We start from the raw sequence: 19,582 nt of genomic DNA on the forward strand, positions 1-19,582 counted from the left end.
AAGGGTGCAACAAACAGAAGGAACTACCAGGAGCATTAGGAGCAAAATGATACTGCAAGATAGATCATTCTTTGTATGAGTTTGAAACAGAGAGAAGAAGTTGAGGCACACAATTTTTTCATCGAAATCCAATCAAAAAACAAATTTGTCAAAGTAGGTCACGACCAAAACAGTCTTAACTTATTCCTTTATTTCCTCGTGATGCAAGATCTTCGAGTGGTTGGAGTTGCTTCCCCCTCATTATCTACTGCCTCATCTCTTTTGATTAGTTGTCAACACTTTCTCTTTCTCTTAATAGTTTAACATCCTTCCTTCAACTTGGTTCAGATGGAAAACAAAATTAAATCTAGGAAATTTAGACCAAGACCAAGACCAAGCACAGTTGATTTTTCGCAAAACAATTTTTTAGAAATTGCAAGGTTATCTTTTAACCACGATAACAGTTGTTGAAAAACATGTTTACAAAAATATATTCCTATCAAAACCGCATGTTCCCAAGAGTTATCATCTACCTTTTAGTATATAAGAAACCTAAGAACATCGTTCTCGACTACTTATTCAAAGAGAGAAGTGACAGTGCCAGTGTTGACAAAATGATACCTGACCAAGTGATATCTGTTAGTGATGTCTCAAAACTGTGCGAAGACATTTCTTCGCTTTATCTAAACGAGAAATTTTCTGATGTTGTTCTGGTTGTCGATGGGGAAAAGCTCCACGCCCACAAGGTACGATTTATTATTTGCGTGGATTTATAAGGTACTAATTTGTTCTGTGGACATTTCAAAGGCAATTCTTGCTGTGAGAAGTGAATATTTTGAGGCTCTCTTATATGACGGTTCGCAAGATTTAAAACAGGTAGTTTCTGCATTTTTTAAATTGTAAAAATAATTAGATCATTTTAGTCCGAAGTTGTCATAACTGATGTTTCACCCGAGGCTTTCAAAAAATTATTGAAATTTATTTATACAGGTCAGTGTGCGATTAGCGTTTTGCATTTTACAGGATTTGTTTCAGGCACAATTACTGTAACTTCCAACGTTGGGTTAATTCTGGAGGTGTTGGGATTAGCCCACCAATACTCCTTCAAAGATTTGGAAAATACTACCATACGAAAACTTATATCTTCACTAAATGTGAAAAATATCTGCTCCATTCTAAATACCGCCAATTTGTACGATTTGAGTGATCTGAAACAAGCTTGCCACACGTTCATGGACCAAAACGCGTCAGAAATCGTCAGCGGTGACTGTTTTACCGACTTGTCTCAAGTAACTGCTCAATGAAGCTTTTTGTGATTAAATTCAAACACAATTGTTACAGAAATCGTTGATTAAATTGTTACAAAGAGACACCTTTTTTGCTCCTGAAATCGAAATTTTTAAAAGCGTATCCAAGTGGTGTAAAGTCAACGACGACGTTGACGGTTTAGTGATAGGAAGTGTTCGTTTGTCGTGGTTAACAGTTGTGGGTATTGTGTCGATCGTTTGGCCCTCCAAGTTGGTAGAAAATGAAAATCTCTTGGGTGCGATTGCCGAAATCGTCGGAGTCAGACCGAAAACTTCAGTTTGTAGAGCCAAAAAATGTATGAAAAAAAATCACAAGTGGAGAAAGATTGATTTGTAAATATTTTTAAGTGAAGGACGTGAATATTGCAACCCCTGAGAACAAAGCTAAAATGATTGCAGGAAATAACACAAGTTTTTTGCTGACGGGCAACAGAAATGTGGATAAATATGCTTTTCACCCCCTTGATTGTAAAAGTAGTTTCACAGTGAAGCTTGGAGTTCCTTCGTACCTCAATCACATTAATATGATGCTGTGGGATAAAGATTCGCGGTACAACAGTCTTCCTTGAAGAAAAATCCAGAATACAATCTAACAATATTCCAGAGATTATTCCTACTACATCGAAGTTTCGGTTAATCAAGAAATATGGAAGAAAGTTGTTGATTATTCGACCTACTCATGTCGATCAATTCAATCCTTGTATTTTAAAGAAGAAATAGCGCAGTACATAAGAATCGTAGGGACTCACAATACTGTAAACCGCGTAAGTCTATATTTAATAATATTTTTGAACTCACTACCTTCAAAATGAACTTTTCCGAACGCAGAGTAGTGCGCGAAATAGATGTTCCCGCACTACTATGCCGTCGCAGGCACTAGTGCGCGAACGTCGATTTCGTGCACTAGTGCTTCAAAATCCATCCAAAAAGCATCCGCTTCTTTGAGCATTCTGAAAATAATTTGACTTGATAATAATAAACTCTGGTTTACAAAACGCCATTCTCCAATCTGGATGATGAAAATTTCAGAAGAGTGAAAATCAATCACTATTAATTCCATCGACACATTGGCAAATGAAGCACTCGTTCCTTCGTCGCTCGTGCCTCAAATAAAAATGTCTTCTCGCACTCATTTCCTAAATAACTATTTTATTATAAATTTGTCTCTGAAATTTAAATTGTTTAGGAATTTCATCTGGTATTTATTGAAGCATATTATAAAAGCACCATTCCGAAAATTATCGGCGACATACTTTGCCCAGTTGCAAATGTTGCCACAATTAGCAAGAAAGCGGTAGTTATTGAAGGGTAAGAGTTTCTACAAAAATAACAACTTAACTCAGTAACTTTATGCGTAGGTGGAATCCAAGTGAATTACTGAATGGACAGTTCTTAAAATTTACCGGAACTTCAGGTTTTACTTCTCATCAGATAGGAGTGAATAAAATCGTAGTTCAGTTGGGTACTGTTTGTATTCATTTACAAATTTCCTTCAAAAAGCGTTATTTATTTAATACCATTGCTAGCACAACCTTACATGATTGCAAGTATGAAGCTAAAACTTTGGGATGGAGACGACAGAAGTTACAGATATTTTATTGAAACGTCTCTTGACAAAAGTAACTGGAAGATTGCTGTAGATCGGAGAAATGTAGAATGCAAGTCGTGGCAGTTTCTCCAGTTCGACCAGAGACCAATGGTTTTTATAAGGATAACAGGAACGCACAACACTGCCAACGATGTCAGTTTTTAATGTAATAGGTACTGATTGAAAATTTATTTCACTTAAATATTTATAGGGATTCCACTGTATTCACTTCGAGTGTCCTGCTTCTAGCGGTAACAATTGACATCCAGTGCAACAATTCGAAATACAATGACAAAGTGATGATTCGCCAGTAGTAATGAGCATAATAAAATCTGTGATGCAACCAACAATACACGTCCCCCATAGTTCTTTTAGTTGGTGTTATTATTGATAGTTTCACATAATGATTTTGATTATATTTAACAAATGTAATGTCGGACATGTTGACTATGTATGTAATTATAAAAATGTATGTTTTTAAATCCACATAATCGGTGCAAATGTAATATTGGCCGAGTCACAAATTTTGTTAGGGTCATTAGTACTCGTGACTCACACTGTTCTATACATATAATAGGAAAAAATGGCGCAAATTATGAAATAAAAAGTAAAGAGCACGTAACATTTTTTGCTTTGTATCTTGGAACCTTACGACATACTGTTTACAAGTCGTGGTCATTTGTTCTGGAATTCACTATTTTTTTTTAAATTGTTTGTCGATTTTTATAATTTTAGAAGCTATGTCACATCATTGGAAGATATTTTATCAACAAAAGACAATTGTGCATTTTTCAAAACATTTTGAAAATGATCGTGAAATCTTAGATAACTGCAAAAGCATCTCAAACCATATTTTTGAGGTTAGAAATTTCAAATGCTTTCTGTCCAACTCTTCAAGAGCGACATCGAAGATTCGAATACACCGATCCAAAGAGCTTCACATGATATCACAATGACCCAAAAATTAACAAAATTGACTGGACAATAACAGAGTTGTCTTGAAAAATCTATTTTCAACAATCAACTTTAAAAATGAATGTCTTTTTGAATCTGAATATTTCAGCGGTTTGTTTGGTGTAAAATTTTACTGGAATTTCTCAAACAAATATACAATATTAATGAAGTCACTTTAAATAATCTTAATCCATGATCCGAATCGCGGGTTTAGAATTTTTTATTTGACTGAAAAATTATTGAGAACGATGGCTTAAAATAAAGTAAAAAGAAAACAATCAACTGCCAGTAGCAGCAAAAATGAAATTATATTAAATAGATTTATTAACGTTGAGTAAAAGAAATTGAAAGGGAAATAAATCCTGACAAAGATAAAAGTTAGAAGACGCTATTTGTAAAATATATAGATTTTTTTTTGTGAGTTAATCGCTTAAAAACAAACTTTTGTGACGTCTTCATTAATCAGATTTTCTCCTTTTTCACTTTAGACTAATACCAAGATTGCATTCTTGATTGTTTCAAACTTAGTAGGCTTGTAGAAACTGCAAGGTTGTTCATTAACCATGATAACAATTAATAAAAACATGTTTACAAGAGTATATTCTTGCCAAAACCGCAATCAATAATAATAATCAATGCACACATGTTTTATCATCCAACTTTTAGAAAGTATATAAGAAGTAACAGAACCACGTTCTCGATTACTTTTCAAAGATAGAGGTATAGAAGTGACAGTGCTAGTGTTGAAAAAATGGTACTACCAGTAGAAACTGACGACGTGATAACCATTAGTGATGTCTCAAAACTGTGCGAAGACATTTCTTCGCTTTATCTAAACGAGAAATTTTCTGATGTCATCCTGGTTGTCGATGGTCACAAGTTGCATTCCCATAAGGTACGATGTATTATTTGCGTGGATTTATATGGTACTAATTTGTTCTGTGGACATTTCAAAGGCAATTCTTGCTGTGAGAAGTGAATTTTTTGAGGCTCTCTTATATGACGGTCACCAAGACTTAAAACAGGTAGTTTCTGCATTTTCAGAATTGTAAAAATAATTAGAACATTTTAGTCCGAAGTTGCCATAACTGACGTTTCACCCGAAGCTTTCAAAAAACTATTGAAATTTATTTATACAGGTCAGTGTGCGATTAGCGTTTTGCATTTTACAGGATTTGTTTCAGGCACAATTACTGTAACTTCCAACGTTGGGCTAATTCTGGAAGTGTTGGGATTAGCCCACCAATACTCCTTCAAAGATTTGGAAAATGCTACCATCCAAAAACTGAAATCTGCTCTAAATTTGAAAAATATCTGTTCCATTCTCAATACCGCCAACTTGTATGATTTGAGTGATTTGAAACAAGCTTGCCACACGTTCATGGACCAAAACGCGTCAGAAATCGTCACCGGTGACTGTTTTACCGACTTGTCTCAAGTAACTGCTCAATGAAGCTTTTTGTGATTAAATTCAAACACAATTGTTATAGAAATCGTTGATTAAATTGTTACAAAGAGACACTTTTTTTGCTCCTGAAATGGAAATTTTCAAAAGCGTATCCAAGTGGTGTAAAGTCAACGACGACGTTGACGGTTTAGTGATACGAAGTGTTCGTTTATCGTGGTTAACAGTTGTGGATATTGTGTCGATCGTCTGGCCCTCCAAGTTGGTAGAAAATGAAAATCTCTTGGGTGCGATTGCCGAAATCGTCGGAGTCAGAGCAAAAACTTCAGTTTGTAGAGCCAAAAAATGTACGAAAAACAATCTCAACTGGAAAAAGATTGATTTGTAAATATTTTTCAGTGACGGACTTGAATATTGCTACCCCTGAGAACAAAGCTGAAGTGATTGCTGGAAATAACACAACTTTCTTGCTGACGGGCAACAGAAATGTGGATAAATATGCTTACCACTCCATTGATTGTAAAAACAGTATCACAGTTAAGCTTGGAGTTCCATCGTACCTCAATCACATAAATATGATGTTGTGGGATAAAGATTTGCGGTACAATAGTCTTCCTTGAAGAAAGATCCAGTATAAAATCAAGTCATATTCCAGATATTATTCCTACTATATCGAAGTTTCGCTTGATCAAGAAAATTGGAAGAAAGTTGTTGACTATTCTTCGTATTCATGTCGATCGATCCAAGACTTGTATTTCAAAGAAGAAATAGCGCAATACGTACGAATCGTAGGAACACACAATTCTGCACACCGAGTATGTTTATCATATGATAAGAATTAGTTTCAGTCGGAAATCCATTTTAAATTTTTTTAACTGTTTAGGAGTTTCATCTGGTATTTTTTGAAGCATATTTTAAAGCTACCATTCCCAAGGTTATTGGTGATATAATTTGTCCAATTACAAACGTTGCCACATTGAGCAAGAAAGCGATGGTCATCGAAGGGTAAGTGCGTCTTCAATCTTGAAAATTGTTTGACTAAAGCTTACATGCAGAAGTAATCCGAATGAATTGATAAATGAGAATTTTACAAAGTATGACGGAAGTACAGGTTACACTTTTCATACAGTAGGGGTGGACAAAATAATGGTACAATTGGGTAGACTTCTCCCTTATACAATATATTCTTTTAAATTTGATTTATTTAATATTGTTGTTAGCACAACCTTACATGATTTCGAGTATGAAACTACGACTTTGGGATGGAGACGGAAGGAGCTACAGATATTTTATTGAAACGTCCGTTGACAAATCTAACTGGAAAATCGCTGCAGATCGGAGAAATGAAGATTGTAAATCGTGGCAAACTCTTCAGTTCGACCAGAGGCCAGTGGTTTATATAAGAATAACAGGAACGCACAACACTGCCAACAATGTCAGTTTGAAATGTTTAACACTAGCAGAGAAATTATTTTACTTGAAAATTTACAGGGATTCCATTGTGTTCATTTGGAGTGTCCTGCTTCCAGTGACAACAAATAAAATCTTGATAATAAAATTATATAATCGATCAGCACAATCTACAATATGTATGAAATGAAAAAATAAAAGGTAAAGAGCATATCGTATGGTTTTATTTTTGTGAACCCGAATATTAAGAGATTGTGAAATATTCATAAAAAAAAATGACATGTTGAGACTCTTGGTCGATTTTGTACGTGCTTTGAAAGATGGAAATGTTAACAATGAAATATTAATTTCACAGTTATATTGCTTGACTGAAAACAACACTGTGGAAAATTGAACACGCAAGAAGTGGAAAATATTTTCTCCAGAGCGTGTTTACTGTGCAAAATATTGCACAATACAGAAACCAACCGCCTTAAAGCTTAATTAGAGTAACTTCACGATCTGAAGCCACTACAGATAATTTTGCCGATGAACCTGCTATGGAACATTTTATATACAGGGTGATTCATCTTTTACCGCCGGTGGCAAAATGACCCTTAAGAATTGAGAAAAATTTATAAAATTTACAGTTTATTTGTCGAAAAATTTACTTTCGACTGCTATAATTTATTAAAAAAAAAAAATGTATTGAGCAGATATGTATTTATAAAAAACTGTTTTTCAAAAAAAAATTATGTTCAAATTTTTGCATCAGAATGTGGCAAATGGCGTATAAAATCAATTACAAAGGACCCCCTGCTGTGGCAATAAAAACCCTCTAATAAATCTTATTGTTAAGATACACTGACCGGCACAAAAAACGAGTCACTTTGAATTTTATTAATATAATTAAGTAATTCATTGTGTTTGAATTTGTTTTGATACCATATTGTATTGACAAGTGTTATTTAAGTTATTCTATGCCAAAGAATATCCGACAAACAAAACATTAAACACAGCAAATCAAATTTTAATGAAAAAAAAAAAAATAAAAGCAATTTTTTAGAAAAAAATTTATTTTATGAAAAATTGTCAAAATTTGAACAACATTTTGAATTAGTATCTCGTATTGTCAAATTAAATCTTTTAACACGTAAATCAACCGACAAAAACACAACATGGAAGTAGCGCAAATTGTCTAATAATTTATTTAAACAAAACAATTCGGTTGCCATGGTGACCATAGCATTCCCGATCATTGAAAATATCCCAATTTAACTATAATAAAGAAAAATAAGCACAAATATAATTTCAATTACCAAAATGGGAACAAAGACTAAATAAACGTATTAATAATATCAGACGAGATTTAGGTAGAATAACTCAATATTTAAAGGGTATAAATTCTAATCATCTAAATAATTGTATTCAATCCATTTTAAATAACAATCGAATACATTGTTTAAAATATAATGAATATAATAAAACATTAATAGAAATCAAAGACACTTTATTACAGAAGTTACATATTTATTCTAAACGACTCAAAAGATATAAAAATAATAAACAACGGAAATTTGAAAACAAACTATTTAGAAATAATGAAAAGTTGTTTTACAAAAATTTAACAGATAATAAAACTCAAACTAATAATGGTACACCAAATATAAACGAAATTAAAGAATTCTGGTCAAACATATGGTCAAATGAAGTTCAATTTAATAATCAGGCAGAATGGATTCCTCATTTAGAAAATGATATACCAGATAGTAATAATCGACATCATATTCAAATTAGCCTTGAAATTTTAGTTAAAAATATTAATAGTTCACATAATTGGAAATCCCCTGGAGGTGACCAAATTCATAACTTTTGGTTAAAAAAATTTACTTGTATTCATAAATGCTTACTTGATCACTTTAACGGATTTATTAGGGAACCTAACACATTTCCAGAGTTTTTGGCCCATGGTATAACATATCTGAAACCAAAAGATTCCGATACTAAGAATCCATCAAAATATAGGCCAATCACATGTCTACCTACAATTTATAAAATTATGACATCTTGCATTAAAGTAATAATTTACGACCATTGTCAAAAATTAAATATACTTAATGAAGAACAAAAAGGTTGTGTTAAAGAGTGTTTTGGTTGTAAAGAACAACTCATAATAGATACGGTAATAATGGAACAAGCTAGAAAAAATAATAGAAATATTTATACCGCATTCATAGACTACAAAAAAGCCTATGATTCAGTACCACATTCATGGTTAATTAAAATTCTTAAAATTTATAAAATTAATTTGGATTTGATTAACTTTTTATCTCATGTTATGACATTTTGGAGAACTACTTTAAATTTATCAATAAACAATACTAAATTAAAATCCGAGCCTATTCAAATTAAACGGGGAATTTATCAAGGAGATTCTTTAAGTCCTTTATGGTTTTGTCTAGCCATTAATCCTTTGACAAATCTATTAAATAGCACTGGATATGGTTTCAATATTAGACTTAATAATACCACACTATCCAAATTAAATCACCTTCTTTATATGGATGACATAAAACTTTATGCATCAAAAAAGAATCACATTTTATCTTTACTAACAATAACTGAAAATTTCTCAAATGATATTGGGATGAGTTTTGGTATTGATAAGTGTAAAATGCAATCAATATGTCGCGGTCATTACGAACATTTAGAATATATAACTCAAGAAGGAGAAATCATTAAAAATTTAAATAAAGGAGAATTTTATAAATATTTAGGTATTAATCAATCAAATCATATTCAACACTCAATTATAAAAGAAAATTTAGAAAAGCAATTTTATTTAAGAATTAAATCTATTTTAAAATCAAAATTAAACGGTAATAATTTAATTAAAGCAGTTAATACATACGCTGTTCCATTACTGACCTATTCTTTCGGTGTTATAAAATGGTCCAAAACTAATTTACAGAACATAAACATTAAAACTAGAGTTCTTTTTACTAAATTTAGTAAACACCATCCTAAATCTGCTATTGAAAGATTTAATTTACCACGCGAAAACGGTGGTAGGGGTTTTTCAAATCTAGAAATACTGCTAAAAAATCAAATTGCTTCACTAAAAAATTATTTCCTCAATAGAGCTCGTGATAACACCTTTTTCAATGCTTTGGTTTCAGCCGATAAAGGTTACACACCTTTAAATTTAAGTGATAATATAATTTCAGACATTGTTAAGCCAAATATACCTGACACAATAGCAAATATAAAACAGAAGTCTTTACATGGGAGATACTTTAAAGAACTGGAACAACCAGAAATTAATATTCAGGCCTCTCATGCATGGCTTAAGAAATCAAATATTCACCCTGAGACGGAGGGTTTTATATTTGCAATACAAGATCGTGTTATAAATACAAGAAATTATAAAAAACACATATGCGGTTTACAATCGATAATTGATAAATGTAGGATTTGCGGAACTGAAGGGGAAACAATTGAACACATTATTTCTTCTTGCACCGTTTTGGCTCAAAGCGAATATAAAAAACGACACGATATATTCGCTAAAATTATACACATGAATTTAGCTGTTAAATTCAATTTATTAAAGAATACACAACCACATTATAGTTATACACCAGAAAGTTGTTTGGAAAATGACAGTTACAAGTTATATTTTGATAGAACAATTTTAACTGACATTCATATTAAGCATAACAGACCAGACATTATAATTTTAAATAAACAACAAAAGCAAGCATATCTTTTAGATATAGCTGTTCCAAATTCACATAATATAACACAGACATATAACACAAAAATTAATAAATATTTAGAGCTGTCCGTTGCTATGAGAAATCTTTGGTGTTTAGAAAAAATTTCGATTTTACCACTTGTAATTTCAGCAACGGGAATAGTACCGCAATCTCTTTTTAAAAATTTAAAAATTCTGGATTTAGATAACACATTGGTAGTTGAAATTCAAAAAGGTATATTATTATACTCATGTCACATCGTGAGGAAGTTCCTTAACATTGACACAGAACATAATACACAACAAAGTCATAATGCGGAGGCGAGACGCCGGTAATTATGTTGATAAGCACTGCACTATTACTTGATAGTAATATCCGTAATAGTGTATGTACTCCGGCAAAATTGCCGTGCCGCCGGGTGGAGGTGGGATAGTAATTTCAAGATGATTTATTAAAGAAGTCATAATGAGTCGTTTTTTGTGCCGGTCAGTGTATTTGGACATTATGTCGTAAATCATAAAGCAAATACAAATTTGAATATCAAAATGCGTTTATTTCAATAATACCATACGCTAAAATTAATTTAACATGGACAAATTGTGTGAAAATACCTGAGTGTGCATATGCTACAAGGTTGAATAAATTAAACAATTAATAATTGAGAAAATGGCAAAATTTGATCTAATTAACTTAAAAATTTCATTTTTTGATATTATGTGCCTTATGGATAATAAATTATGTCTGCAAAATATGAAAGTGAAATCATAATTTGTAAGGTCAATTTTGCCACCGGCGGTAAAAGATGAATCACCCTGTACCGGGTGTCCCATCACTTGTGTCCCGTAGGAAAATGACTTTAAAATTAAATTATATTTATGTGAAGGTATTATAGATGCATAAATACTGTTCACCGCCACAAAAATTGGATATTACTTTTTTGTTAAAATTAATTACCTAGGTACAGCAAGCAAAAAACTATCACTTTAAAAATTAAATTTTGTTCGATGCAGTTCAGATTTAGTATACGTTATGAAATAGTTATAGAGAAATAAAATCCGTAATTAGAATTTAATTAAAATGTTTTGATGTAAAGATATTTGGTTAATTTAATTTGGGTCCTTCTACTTTATAAAAATTTATGGAAGACAAAGTTAAGTTTGTGGGTATTATTCCTGTCCGCAATTTATGGTACGAAGACCATTCAAGAGGGTTCCAGCGGTACCTGCCTGTGTTAGGACGTCAAACACACTGCAACCCCTCATAAATCTTCGTCTGCAATAAATTTTCATTAAGTAGAACGGCCAAAATTAATTTAACCAAATATCTTTACATCAAAACATTTTAATTAAATTCTAATCACGGATTTTATTGCTCTACCATTTTTTCAAAACGTATACTAAATTTGAACTGCATTGAACAAAATTTAATTTTTAAAGTGATAGTTTTTTGCCTGCTGTACCTAAATAGGTAATTAATTTTAACAAAAAAGTAATGCCCAATTTTTGTGGCGGTGAACAGTATTTATGTATCTACAATACTTTCATATAAATATAATTTAGTTTTAAAGTCATTTTCCTACGGGACACAAGTGATGGGACACCCGGTACAGGGTGTTTCTGAAATAAGTGCATTAATCTTAACTGGTAATAGAACTCATCAAAAGGAACAACTTTTCTCTCTGCCATTTTGGCGAAAAACGTTGCCCGTTCATATCTCCAAAACTAAGCTATCTAAAAACGTGAAACAACCAGATTCTTACGAAGTGGATTTTTTGCAATACGGGTAGATTTATTTGAATTTCGATTTCGGCGTTAAAACACGTTTTCTGGATGAAACTGGATGTTTTTTTTCATATTAGCGCTGATCTCAATTAGCCATTGCAGTATTTAGTGGCGTAGGGCTATTCGAGTGAAAAATTTCTCCAATTTTTTTTGGAATTAAACATCGTTTTTCGGCAAAATGGTAGATAGAAAAGTTGTTCCTTTTGACGAGTTCTATTACCAGTTAAAATTAATGCACCTATTTCAGAAACACCCTGTATAGAAAAAATAAAAATTAAAATGTTTGTTATACAGGCTGTCTCAGCTAAGACTTTCGAGCCTAATATCTCAGTTATTTGCCAACGGATTTTTATGAAATTTAAAATACAGATATTTTAGACGATGAAGGTTCAATTAGTAATCATAAAATTATCTCAAGTTAAAAAAGTAATTTTAACACATGTTTCCTTTATTGAAAATTAAGCGCAATTATTATTAGATTGAATAGATGTCTACACGAACAATTAACTAAATCACTCGTCTGATTCAACGAAAAGATTAGATTTTGTTGTTAAAAATTTACCTAAATTTGTCATCATAAATCTGTCAAAAGTGGACGCGCTTTATTAGAAACGTCAAATTGTGTAAATTTATTGAAAATACTCTAAAAATAGACTACAATGGCACTATATCAGTCAATACAATTTATAAAGCTACCTCCATCCTTATTACATTAAAATAACGCACATAAAACGTCTACCTAATGAATGTTAAGTTCTGACAGAACAAAACCTTTCTCAACAAAGTATGATTTAAAAACAATAATAAGCAATTAAAATAATAAGAGTAATGGGTAAGTAGAATAATGTCGGCTCTGTCATCGTTCGAAAACATTTTCAAATTCTAAATAAGAACGAAACATGCAATAATGGATATACATTTTCAAATTCTAAATAAGAACGAAACATGCAATAATGGATATACATTTCAAACTATCAGAATACCTAAAGTCGGTACAGGTTGCAAAGAAGCATCTTGCAACCGACATTGAGAAATTTGCCTAATGTAACGATGTTTGCAACGACTGCAACAGTTACTTGTTTGGTGTGCGTCGGGATTCTAGTTACATTTTTTTAACTGTCAAACGCACTGTCAAATTGCTGACTTTTAGGTTATGTGTATTAAACGTTCTCCTTGTAAACGTTATATCAATTTGACAGGGATTTCAAATCTCATGTAAGAAAGAAGCGCCAACGTCGCCAACTATAAATGTTGTAAATTACCAGAAATGTTACCAACATAATTTTTTCCCCTGCTTCTTTGCAACCTGTACCGACTTTACTTGGATTCCTGATTTAATTTTTAAATACCCAAACACAATGAATGCTTTGTAAAATGTAGTTTGGGTCAGTCTCGTCATCTTACGTGAATAACCCTGTATAGCGTTGACTAATACATCCCCAGAGCTCTATAACATAGCTTATTTCAGAGTCACCCTGTATATACAGGCTGATACACGTAACACGTTCGTTAGAATCTTTCTGATTTCCCAAAATCGTATCTATTAATATGAAAATTGGTAGTCGACTATAATCGACTGCTCCAAGCTCAAATAAAATATTTTCAAAATGGCGACACTTCCCGAAATACCGGAATCGACGCTAGCTTTGTTTTTTTTTCAAAGGAAAGGCCTCATTTTGCTTTCAAATTTACATTCCATGTTAAATTTTCAGTTGAGAACGTCCTTTTGTCAACACTTATCTGTCATAGTTTTCGACCTATGTATGTCATCTTTTTCGCAAAAAAGGAGGGTTGCAGGGATTCGTTAAAAAAATTATAACTCCTGAACCGTTGAAAATAAATAGTCAAAGGTTTGGTCGATCTTTTGCGTCATTGCGTCATTTTTTATGTTTCATACGCCTAGGGTAATTTTTCTAAATTTATAATCAAAAAAAATTCTAAAACTTTATTTTATTAAATGCCAACTACCATTTATACTTTTATACTTTTATTAACATTGTACCGTGCGATAACAATTATTTAGTTGAAATGTTGGCCATATGTCGTGAAAGTATTTCTGGTTGCATATACCTTTTACAATTTAAATTTCGAAATTTTCGCCGAAACTCAACTAAACCGGCAACAACGCTGTATGTCCATTCTTTGTTATTGAAAACTGGTACTGGTACCTACTACCATATACAAACACAAACGCAAAAATTTAAACTTTTTTAAAACCAAGAAACACCGAAACGCATCAATTCTGGTGCGTGTTTATACAATGAGTGATTTTATTTTTTCGAGATGGCAATGCCAAAGATCTTTATTTTATTTTATTGCCATTAGGTTGGGGGATGGTCGGCCGCGGGAGTTTTCGTTGGTCCTTGAATGTAGCATCTTTATACCAGATGTGGGAATATTTCGTTAGACCCATTAGACCTAAGACCCTGGGAATTTCAGAAACGTGAAATATATTTTTTACAACTTTGAAGACACGACGATGGGATACATAAGTTGGTTTTGTAAAGTTGCTATAAATGTAGCTGAAAACGACTCCAAATAGCTAGGAATTCGGATTGTCGTATTTTTAGTAAAATTATAGCTACAATGTAGCTAATGGGTCCATCCCGTCGACTATTTATTAGAAAGTTGGGACCAAACGCGACAAAAGAACGAACGGGGGTGGCGGGGTGGTTCTTTAAAGGACCATCCAAACGGGCCATGGGTAATACAATCAATTGTTTTATTTGAATTCTTATTCAAAAGTCGTATTGCAATAAATAGTAGATAACATCAAAATACCTAATAAATGTTCTTTTCCCTTTAGTTATACTAGACATTAACGCGACCTTGAAACGCAACAAGAGAGAAAAGCAAGGGCATTTGCACAAGGTTTGACTGGTGGGAAACGACGTAGGAGGACGCCCTGAGGGTGTCTGGCCAGAAGTAAACAATCACCGATTTCTTTTTTTATTATTTGCTGGCTGCATATTCACCAAACTCTCGGACTTTTTGCCTTTGTTCTTATCACGGATAGATATTGTTATCGCGCGGACACATGATATCTTTTCAGCACAAACAAATTCTATTTTTACCACCCAAAGAAGACTGCCCTAGAGAATGTAAACGGGTCCCTTATTTCAACAAATCGTTCTTGAGCCACTGCACTCAAACAGCTGGTGTATTTCAAATGGCTTCGTTATGACAGGGTATTTATGGTCGTTACGGTTAGCCAGCTCCGTAACAAAGGTCTTCCGCCAGAGTTTTACCCGCCATATAGTTGGACCACTACAGTCCCTCACCAATTCCCTTCTGTATTTCCAGAGGCGGAGGTAGTCACGTACACAGTTTACGAAGTGCAATTTTAAAAACATGAGTAGCAAAATGGGGAAAACCGCGGGAAGTGGTGCACGGGAAATAATTGCACGTGTTATTAATATGTAATATGTATTATACGTTTTAGATAAGAATATTTATTTTTTCAATTTATTTGAGTTGCAATTAAATATCTGTGCGTATCACGCACGCCGCCTATGGATTTTAAGAACCCTGCTCCCCTACCTAAAATCCACTCCATTTCCGCACCGGTCTTCTTTTTTCTTTTTCTTTAGTTGGTTCGACATGTCTTCACTCGACGCGTTCGAAACTCACACAAGTGATAATGACTGGGTTAGTGTTGAAAAAATGGTACCACCAGTAGAAACTGACGACATCATAACCACTAGGGATGTCTCAAAACTGTGCGAAGACATTTCTTCCCTTTATCTAAACGAGAAATTTTCCGATGTCATTCTGGTCCTCGATGGTGAAAAATTGCACGCCCACAAGGTACGATTTATTACTTACGCGGATTTATATCGCAATAATTTGTTCTGTCAACATTTCAAAGGCAATTCTTGCGAAATGTGAATATCTTGAGGCTCTCATAAATGACGGTTCGCAACACTTACAACAGGTAGTTTCTATATTTTCGAAATTGTAAAAATAATTCAAACGTTTTAGTCCGAAATTGCCATAACAGACGTTTCACCCGAAGCTTTCAAGAAATTGTTGAAATTTATTTATACAGGTCAGTGTGAGTTTAGCGTTTTGCATTTTACAGGATTTGTTACAGGTACAATCATTATAACTTCCAACGTGGGGCTAATTGTGGAGGTGTTGGAGTTAGCTCGCCAATACTGTTTCAAAGATTTGGAAAATGCTACTATACAAACGCTTAAATCTGCGTTAAATTTGAAAAATATTTGTTCCATTGTACGATTTGAGTGATCTGAAACAAGCTTGCTACACATTCGTGGACCAAAACGCATTAGAAATCGTCACGGGTGACTGTTTTACCGACTTGTCTCAAGTAACTGCTGAATGAAATTTTTTGGCATTAAATTTAAACACAATTGTTACAGAAATCGGTGATTCAATTGCTAGAAAGAGACACTTTGTTAGTTCCTGAAATCGAAATTTTCAAAAGTGTATCCAAGTGGTCATCGACGACGTTGACGATTTAGTGATACGAAGTGTTCGTTTGTCATGGCTAACAGTTGAAGATATTGTGTCGACCGTTTGGCCCTCTAAGTTGGTGGAAGATGAAAAACTGTTGGGTGCGATTGCCGAAATGATCGAAGTCAAGGCAAATACTTCAGTTTGCAGAGCCAAAAAATGTATGAAAATCAATCACAACTGGAGAAAGATTGCTTTGTAAATATTTTTTAGTGACGGACGTGAATATTGCTACCCTTGAGAACAAGGCTGAGGTGATTGCTGGACATAACACAACTTTCTTGCTGAAGGGCAACAGAAATACGGAGAGATTTGCGTTTCACCCCCTTGATTGTAAAAGTAGTATCACAGTTAAGCTTGGAACTCCTTCGTACCTTAATCACATAAATATGATGTTGTGGGATACAGATTCACGGTACGACGGTCTTCGTTGAAGCGCGATCCAGTGTAAAATCAAGTCATATTCGAGATATTATTCCTACTATATCGAAGTTTCGCTTGATCAAGAAAATTGGAAGAAAGTTGTTGACTATTCTTCGTATTCATGTCGATCGATCCAAGACTTGTATTTCAAAGAAGAAATAGCACAATACGTACGAATAGTAGGAACACACAATTCTGCAAACGGTGTATGTTTGTCATTTTATTTGTTTTAATAGTTTTCGATCTGAAATCCATTTTAAACATTTTTAACTGTTTAGGACTTTCAACTGATATTTTTTGAAGCTTATTTTAAAGCTACCATTCCCAAGTTTATCGGTGACATAATTTGTCCAATTACAAACGTTGCCACATTGAGCAAGAAAGCGATGGTCATCGAAGGGTAAGTGCGTCTTCACTAATGAAAATTGTTTGACTTAAGCTTACATGCAGAGATTATCCGGATGCATTGATAAATGGGAATTTTTCAACATATACCGATTATGAAGGTTACAGTCGTCATACAATATTAAAGGACCAAATAATGGTACAATTGGGTAGACTTCTCACTCAAACATATATTCTTCTATATTTGAATTATTTAATATTGTTGTTAGCACAACCTTACATGCTTTCGAGTATGAAACTACTACTTTGGGATCGAGACGAAAGGAGCTACAGATATTTCATTGAAACGTCCGTTGACAAATCTAACTGTGAAATCGCTGCAGATCGGAGAAATGAAGATTGTAAATCGTGGCAGATTCTTCAGTTCGACCAGAGACCAGTGATTTATATAAGGATAACAGGAACGCACAACACTGCCAACATGGTCAGTTTCAAATGTTTAACACTAGCAGACAAATTATTTTATTTGAAAATTTACAGGCATTCCATTGTGTTCATTTGGAGTGTCCTGCTTCCAGTGACAACAAATAAAATCTTGATAAAAAAATTATATAATCGATCAGCACAATTTACAATATGAATGAAATGAAAAAATAAAAGATAAAAAGCATATTGTACGGTTTTATTTCTGTAAACTCGATTAAGATTTAAAAAAAAATACATGTTGAGACTCTTGGTCGATTTTGTACATGCTTTGAAAGATGGAAATGTTAACAATGAAATATAAATTTCACAGTTATATTGCTTGACTGAAAACAACACTGTGGAAAATTTAACACGCAAGAAGTGGAAAATATTTTCTCCAGAGCGTGTTTACTGTGCAAAATATTGCACAATACAGAAACCAACCACCTTAAAGCTTAATTAGAGTAACTTCACGATCTGAAGCCACTACAGATAATTTTGCCATAAAGTGAACCCGCTATAGGGAACATTACATATACTGGGTGCCCCAAAATTCGCGGAACAACTTAGCAGTACGTTGTTAAGTAGTAATTAAAATATCAGGTAAAAATGTTTAAAAAAATCAATCTTCTTTTTTGTCGAAGATATGGACCTATTTGTTACACTAAATGTGGTAACATTTAAAAACATTTTATGTATCCCAATAGTCGGCAAATATTTCATTTTTGTTGTATCCATGGAAATGAAAGAGAAAAATCAAAGCCATGTTGCCGTACGTTACTTGAGGTAAAACGGACATAAAATTACTATTTGGAAATGCTGGATGTAATGAAAAAAATAATTGCAAACCTGATCACAATCGTTCAGAATTATTATGCCACTGCCTAGTAAAAGATAAATAGTCAAAATCTTTTTTAATATTTAAAATAAATGAGATCAAAGCTGCACCTTTTGAGCCCCCATATCTTCAAATTTAAGAGGTATAGTTTTTTCAATTATTTTTCTCATTATCTTCTAACATGAGTTGACATTGCTCCATTGAGTTGTTCCGCGAATTTTGGGGCAACCATTATGTTAAGAAAAAATTAAAATGTAAATTTTGTTATACAGGGTCAAAATCGAAAATAGTTCAAAATCATTTGGGATTCGCATTTGAATTTATTTTATTCTATCTAGACACTGTGTGCAGTCTTTGAGAATTTTCAGATAACATTTAGATTTTTTTAGACCATTGTTGCTAAGTCGACACCAACCGACTAATCTGGAAGTCACACAAAATTGTAATATTTCGCGGGTGCTAAAACAATTTCAATAATTTTTATCTACGATAATGACGGAATCGTGCCATAAAACTTTTAGTGCACGCTTTTATGGCACAGAACTGTCAGAATACAACAATATAATTTGTTGGAAACATTGTTTTGAAGTAGGTTGGTATACGACGTGGTTCTCAAACAACTTTGGTTATTCATAAAATATTGAATCAATTATTTTATAGAAATTTATGTTGAAACCGGTGCGATGATCTCACGATCGTAGATAAAATGTTGTAAAACATACGTGTAAAAAGTTCCTTTGTTGCACTCACATCCTTTAAAATACTCCCTCGTACCTCGGTCGTATTTTAAACCCGTTCGTGCAATAAAGGGTAGCTTTTTACACTTATCTCTTAAATAACTATTACAGAAGGTTTAGTAGTCACATTATACTAG

The 19,582-nt window shown here is 33.1% G+C and overlaps 2 protein-coding genes across 3 annotated transcripts; both read left to right on the forward strand.

The window, feature by feature from the left end:
- The first annotated feature begins 540 nt into the window (after positions 1-540).
- On the forward strand, positions 541-3,491 carry LOC138136483 (BTB/POZ domain-containing protein 9-like). The gene is made up of 11 exons (XM_069055676.1): positions 541-725; positions 787-855; positions 903-969; positions 1,015-1,268; positions 1,321-1,582; positions 1,635-1,836; positions 1,891-2,050; positions 2,473-2,594; positions 2,645-2,748; positions 2,813-3,027; positions 3,086-3,491. The coding sequence occupies exons 1-11, from the start codon at positions 594-596 to the stop codon at positions 3,134-3,136; spliced, it is 1,638 nt and encodes a 545-aa protein (XP_068911777.1). The 5' UTR covers positions 541-593; the 3' UTR covers positions 3,137-3,491.
- Positions 3,492-3,645: 154 nt separating this feature from the next.
- Positions 3,646-18,075, forward strand: LOC138136482 (BTB/POZ domain-containing protein 9-like). 2 transcript variants are annotated; one of them, XM_069055675.1, is made up of 11 exons: positions 3,646-4,723; positions 4,785-4,853; positions 4,901-4,967; positions 5,013-5,266; positions 5,319-5,580; positions 5,633-5,834; positions 17,107-17,266; positions 17,339-17,460; positions 17,511-17,614; positions 17,675-17,889; positions 17,946-18,075. In XM_069055675.1, exons 1-11 carry the CDS (start codon positions 4,580-4,582, stop codon positions 17,994-17,996), a joined length of 1,650 nt encoding a protein of 549 aa, XP_068911776.1. In that variant the 5' UTR covers positions 3,646-4,579; the 3' UTR covers positions 17,997-18,075. The 2 variants fall into 2 exon arrangements, with proteins under 2 accessions (XP_068911776.1, XP_068911775.1); XM_069055674.1 differs by lacking the exons at positions 17,107-17,266; positions 17,339-17,460; positions 17,511-17,614; positions 17,675-17,889; positions 17,946-18,075 and adding exons at positions 5,889-6,048; positions 6,117-6,238; positions 6,289-6,392; positions 6,454-6,668; positions 6,725-6,852.
- Positions 18,076-19,582: the final 1,507 nt, after the last annotated feature.

Source organism: Tenebrio molitor, chromosome 8, assembly GCF_963966145.1.
Source record: "Tenebrio molitor chromosome 8, icTenMoli1.1, whole genome shotgun sequence".
In the NCBI taxonomy this organism is placed as follows: domain Eukaryota; kingdom Metazoa; phylum Arthropoda; class Insecta; order Coleoptera; family Tenebrionidae; genus Tenebrio; species Tenebrio molitor.

Coding starts and splice junctions, on each gene's coding strand:
- LOC138136482 (XM_069055675.1), top strand. CDS start 4,580: ATGGTACTACCAGTAGAAACTGACGACGTGATAACCATTAGTGATGTC. Junction 5,581..5,632: donor AGTTTGTAGAGCCAAAAAAT/GTACGAAAAACA, acceptor AATATTTTTCAG/TGACGGACTTGAATATTGCT. Junction 17,890..17,945: donor CGCACAACACTGCCAACATG/GTCAGTTTCAAA, acceptor GAAAATTTACAG/GCATTCCATTGTGTTCATTT.
- LOC138136483 (XM_069055676.1), top strand. CDS start 594: ATGATACCTGACCAAGTGATATCTGTTAGTGATGTCTCAAAACTGTGC. Junction 726..786: donor AAAAGCTCCACGCCCACAAG/GTACGATTTATT, acceptor GACATTTCAAAG/GCAATTCTTGCTGTGAGAAG. Junction 970..1,014: donor ATTGAAATTTATTTATACAG/GTCAGTGTGCGA, acceptor GATTTGTTTCAG/GCACAATTACTGTAACTTCC.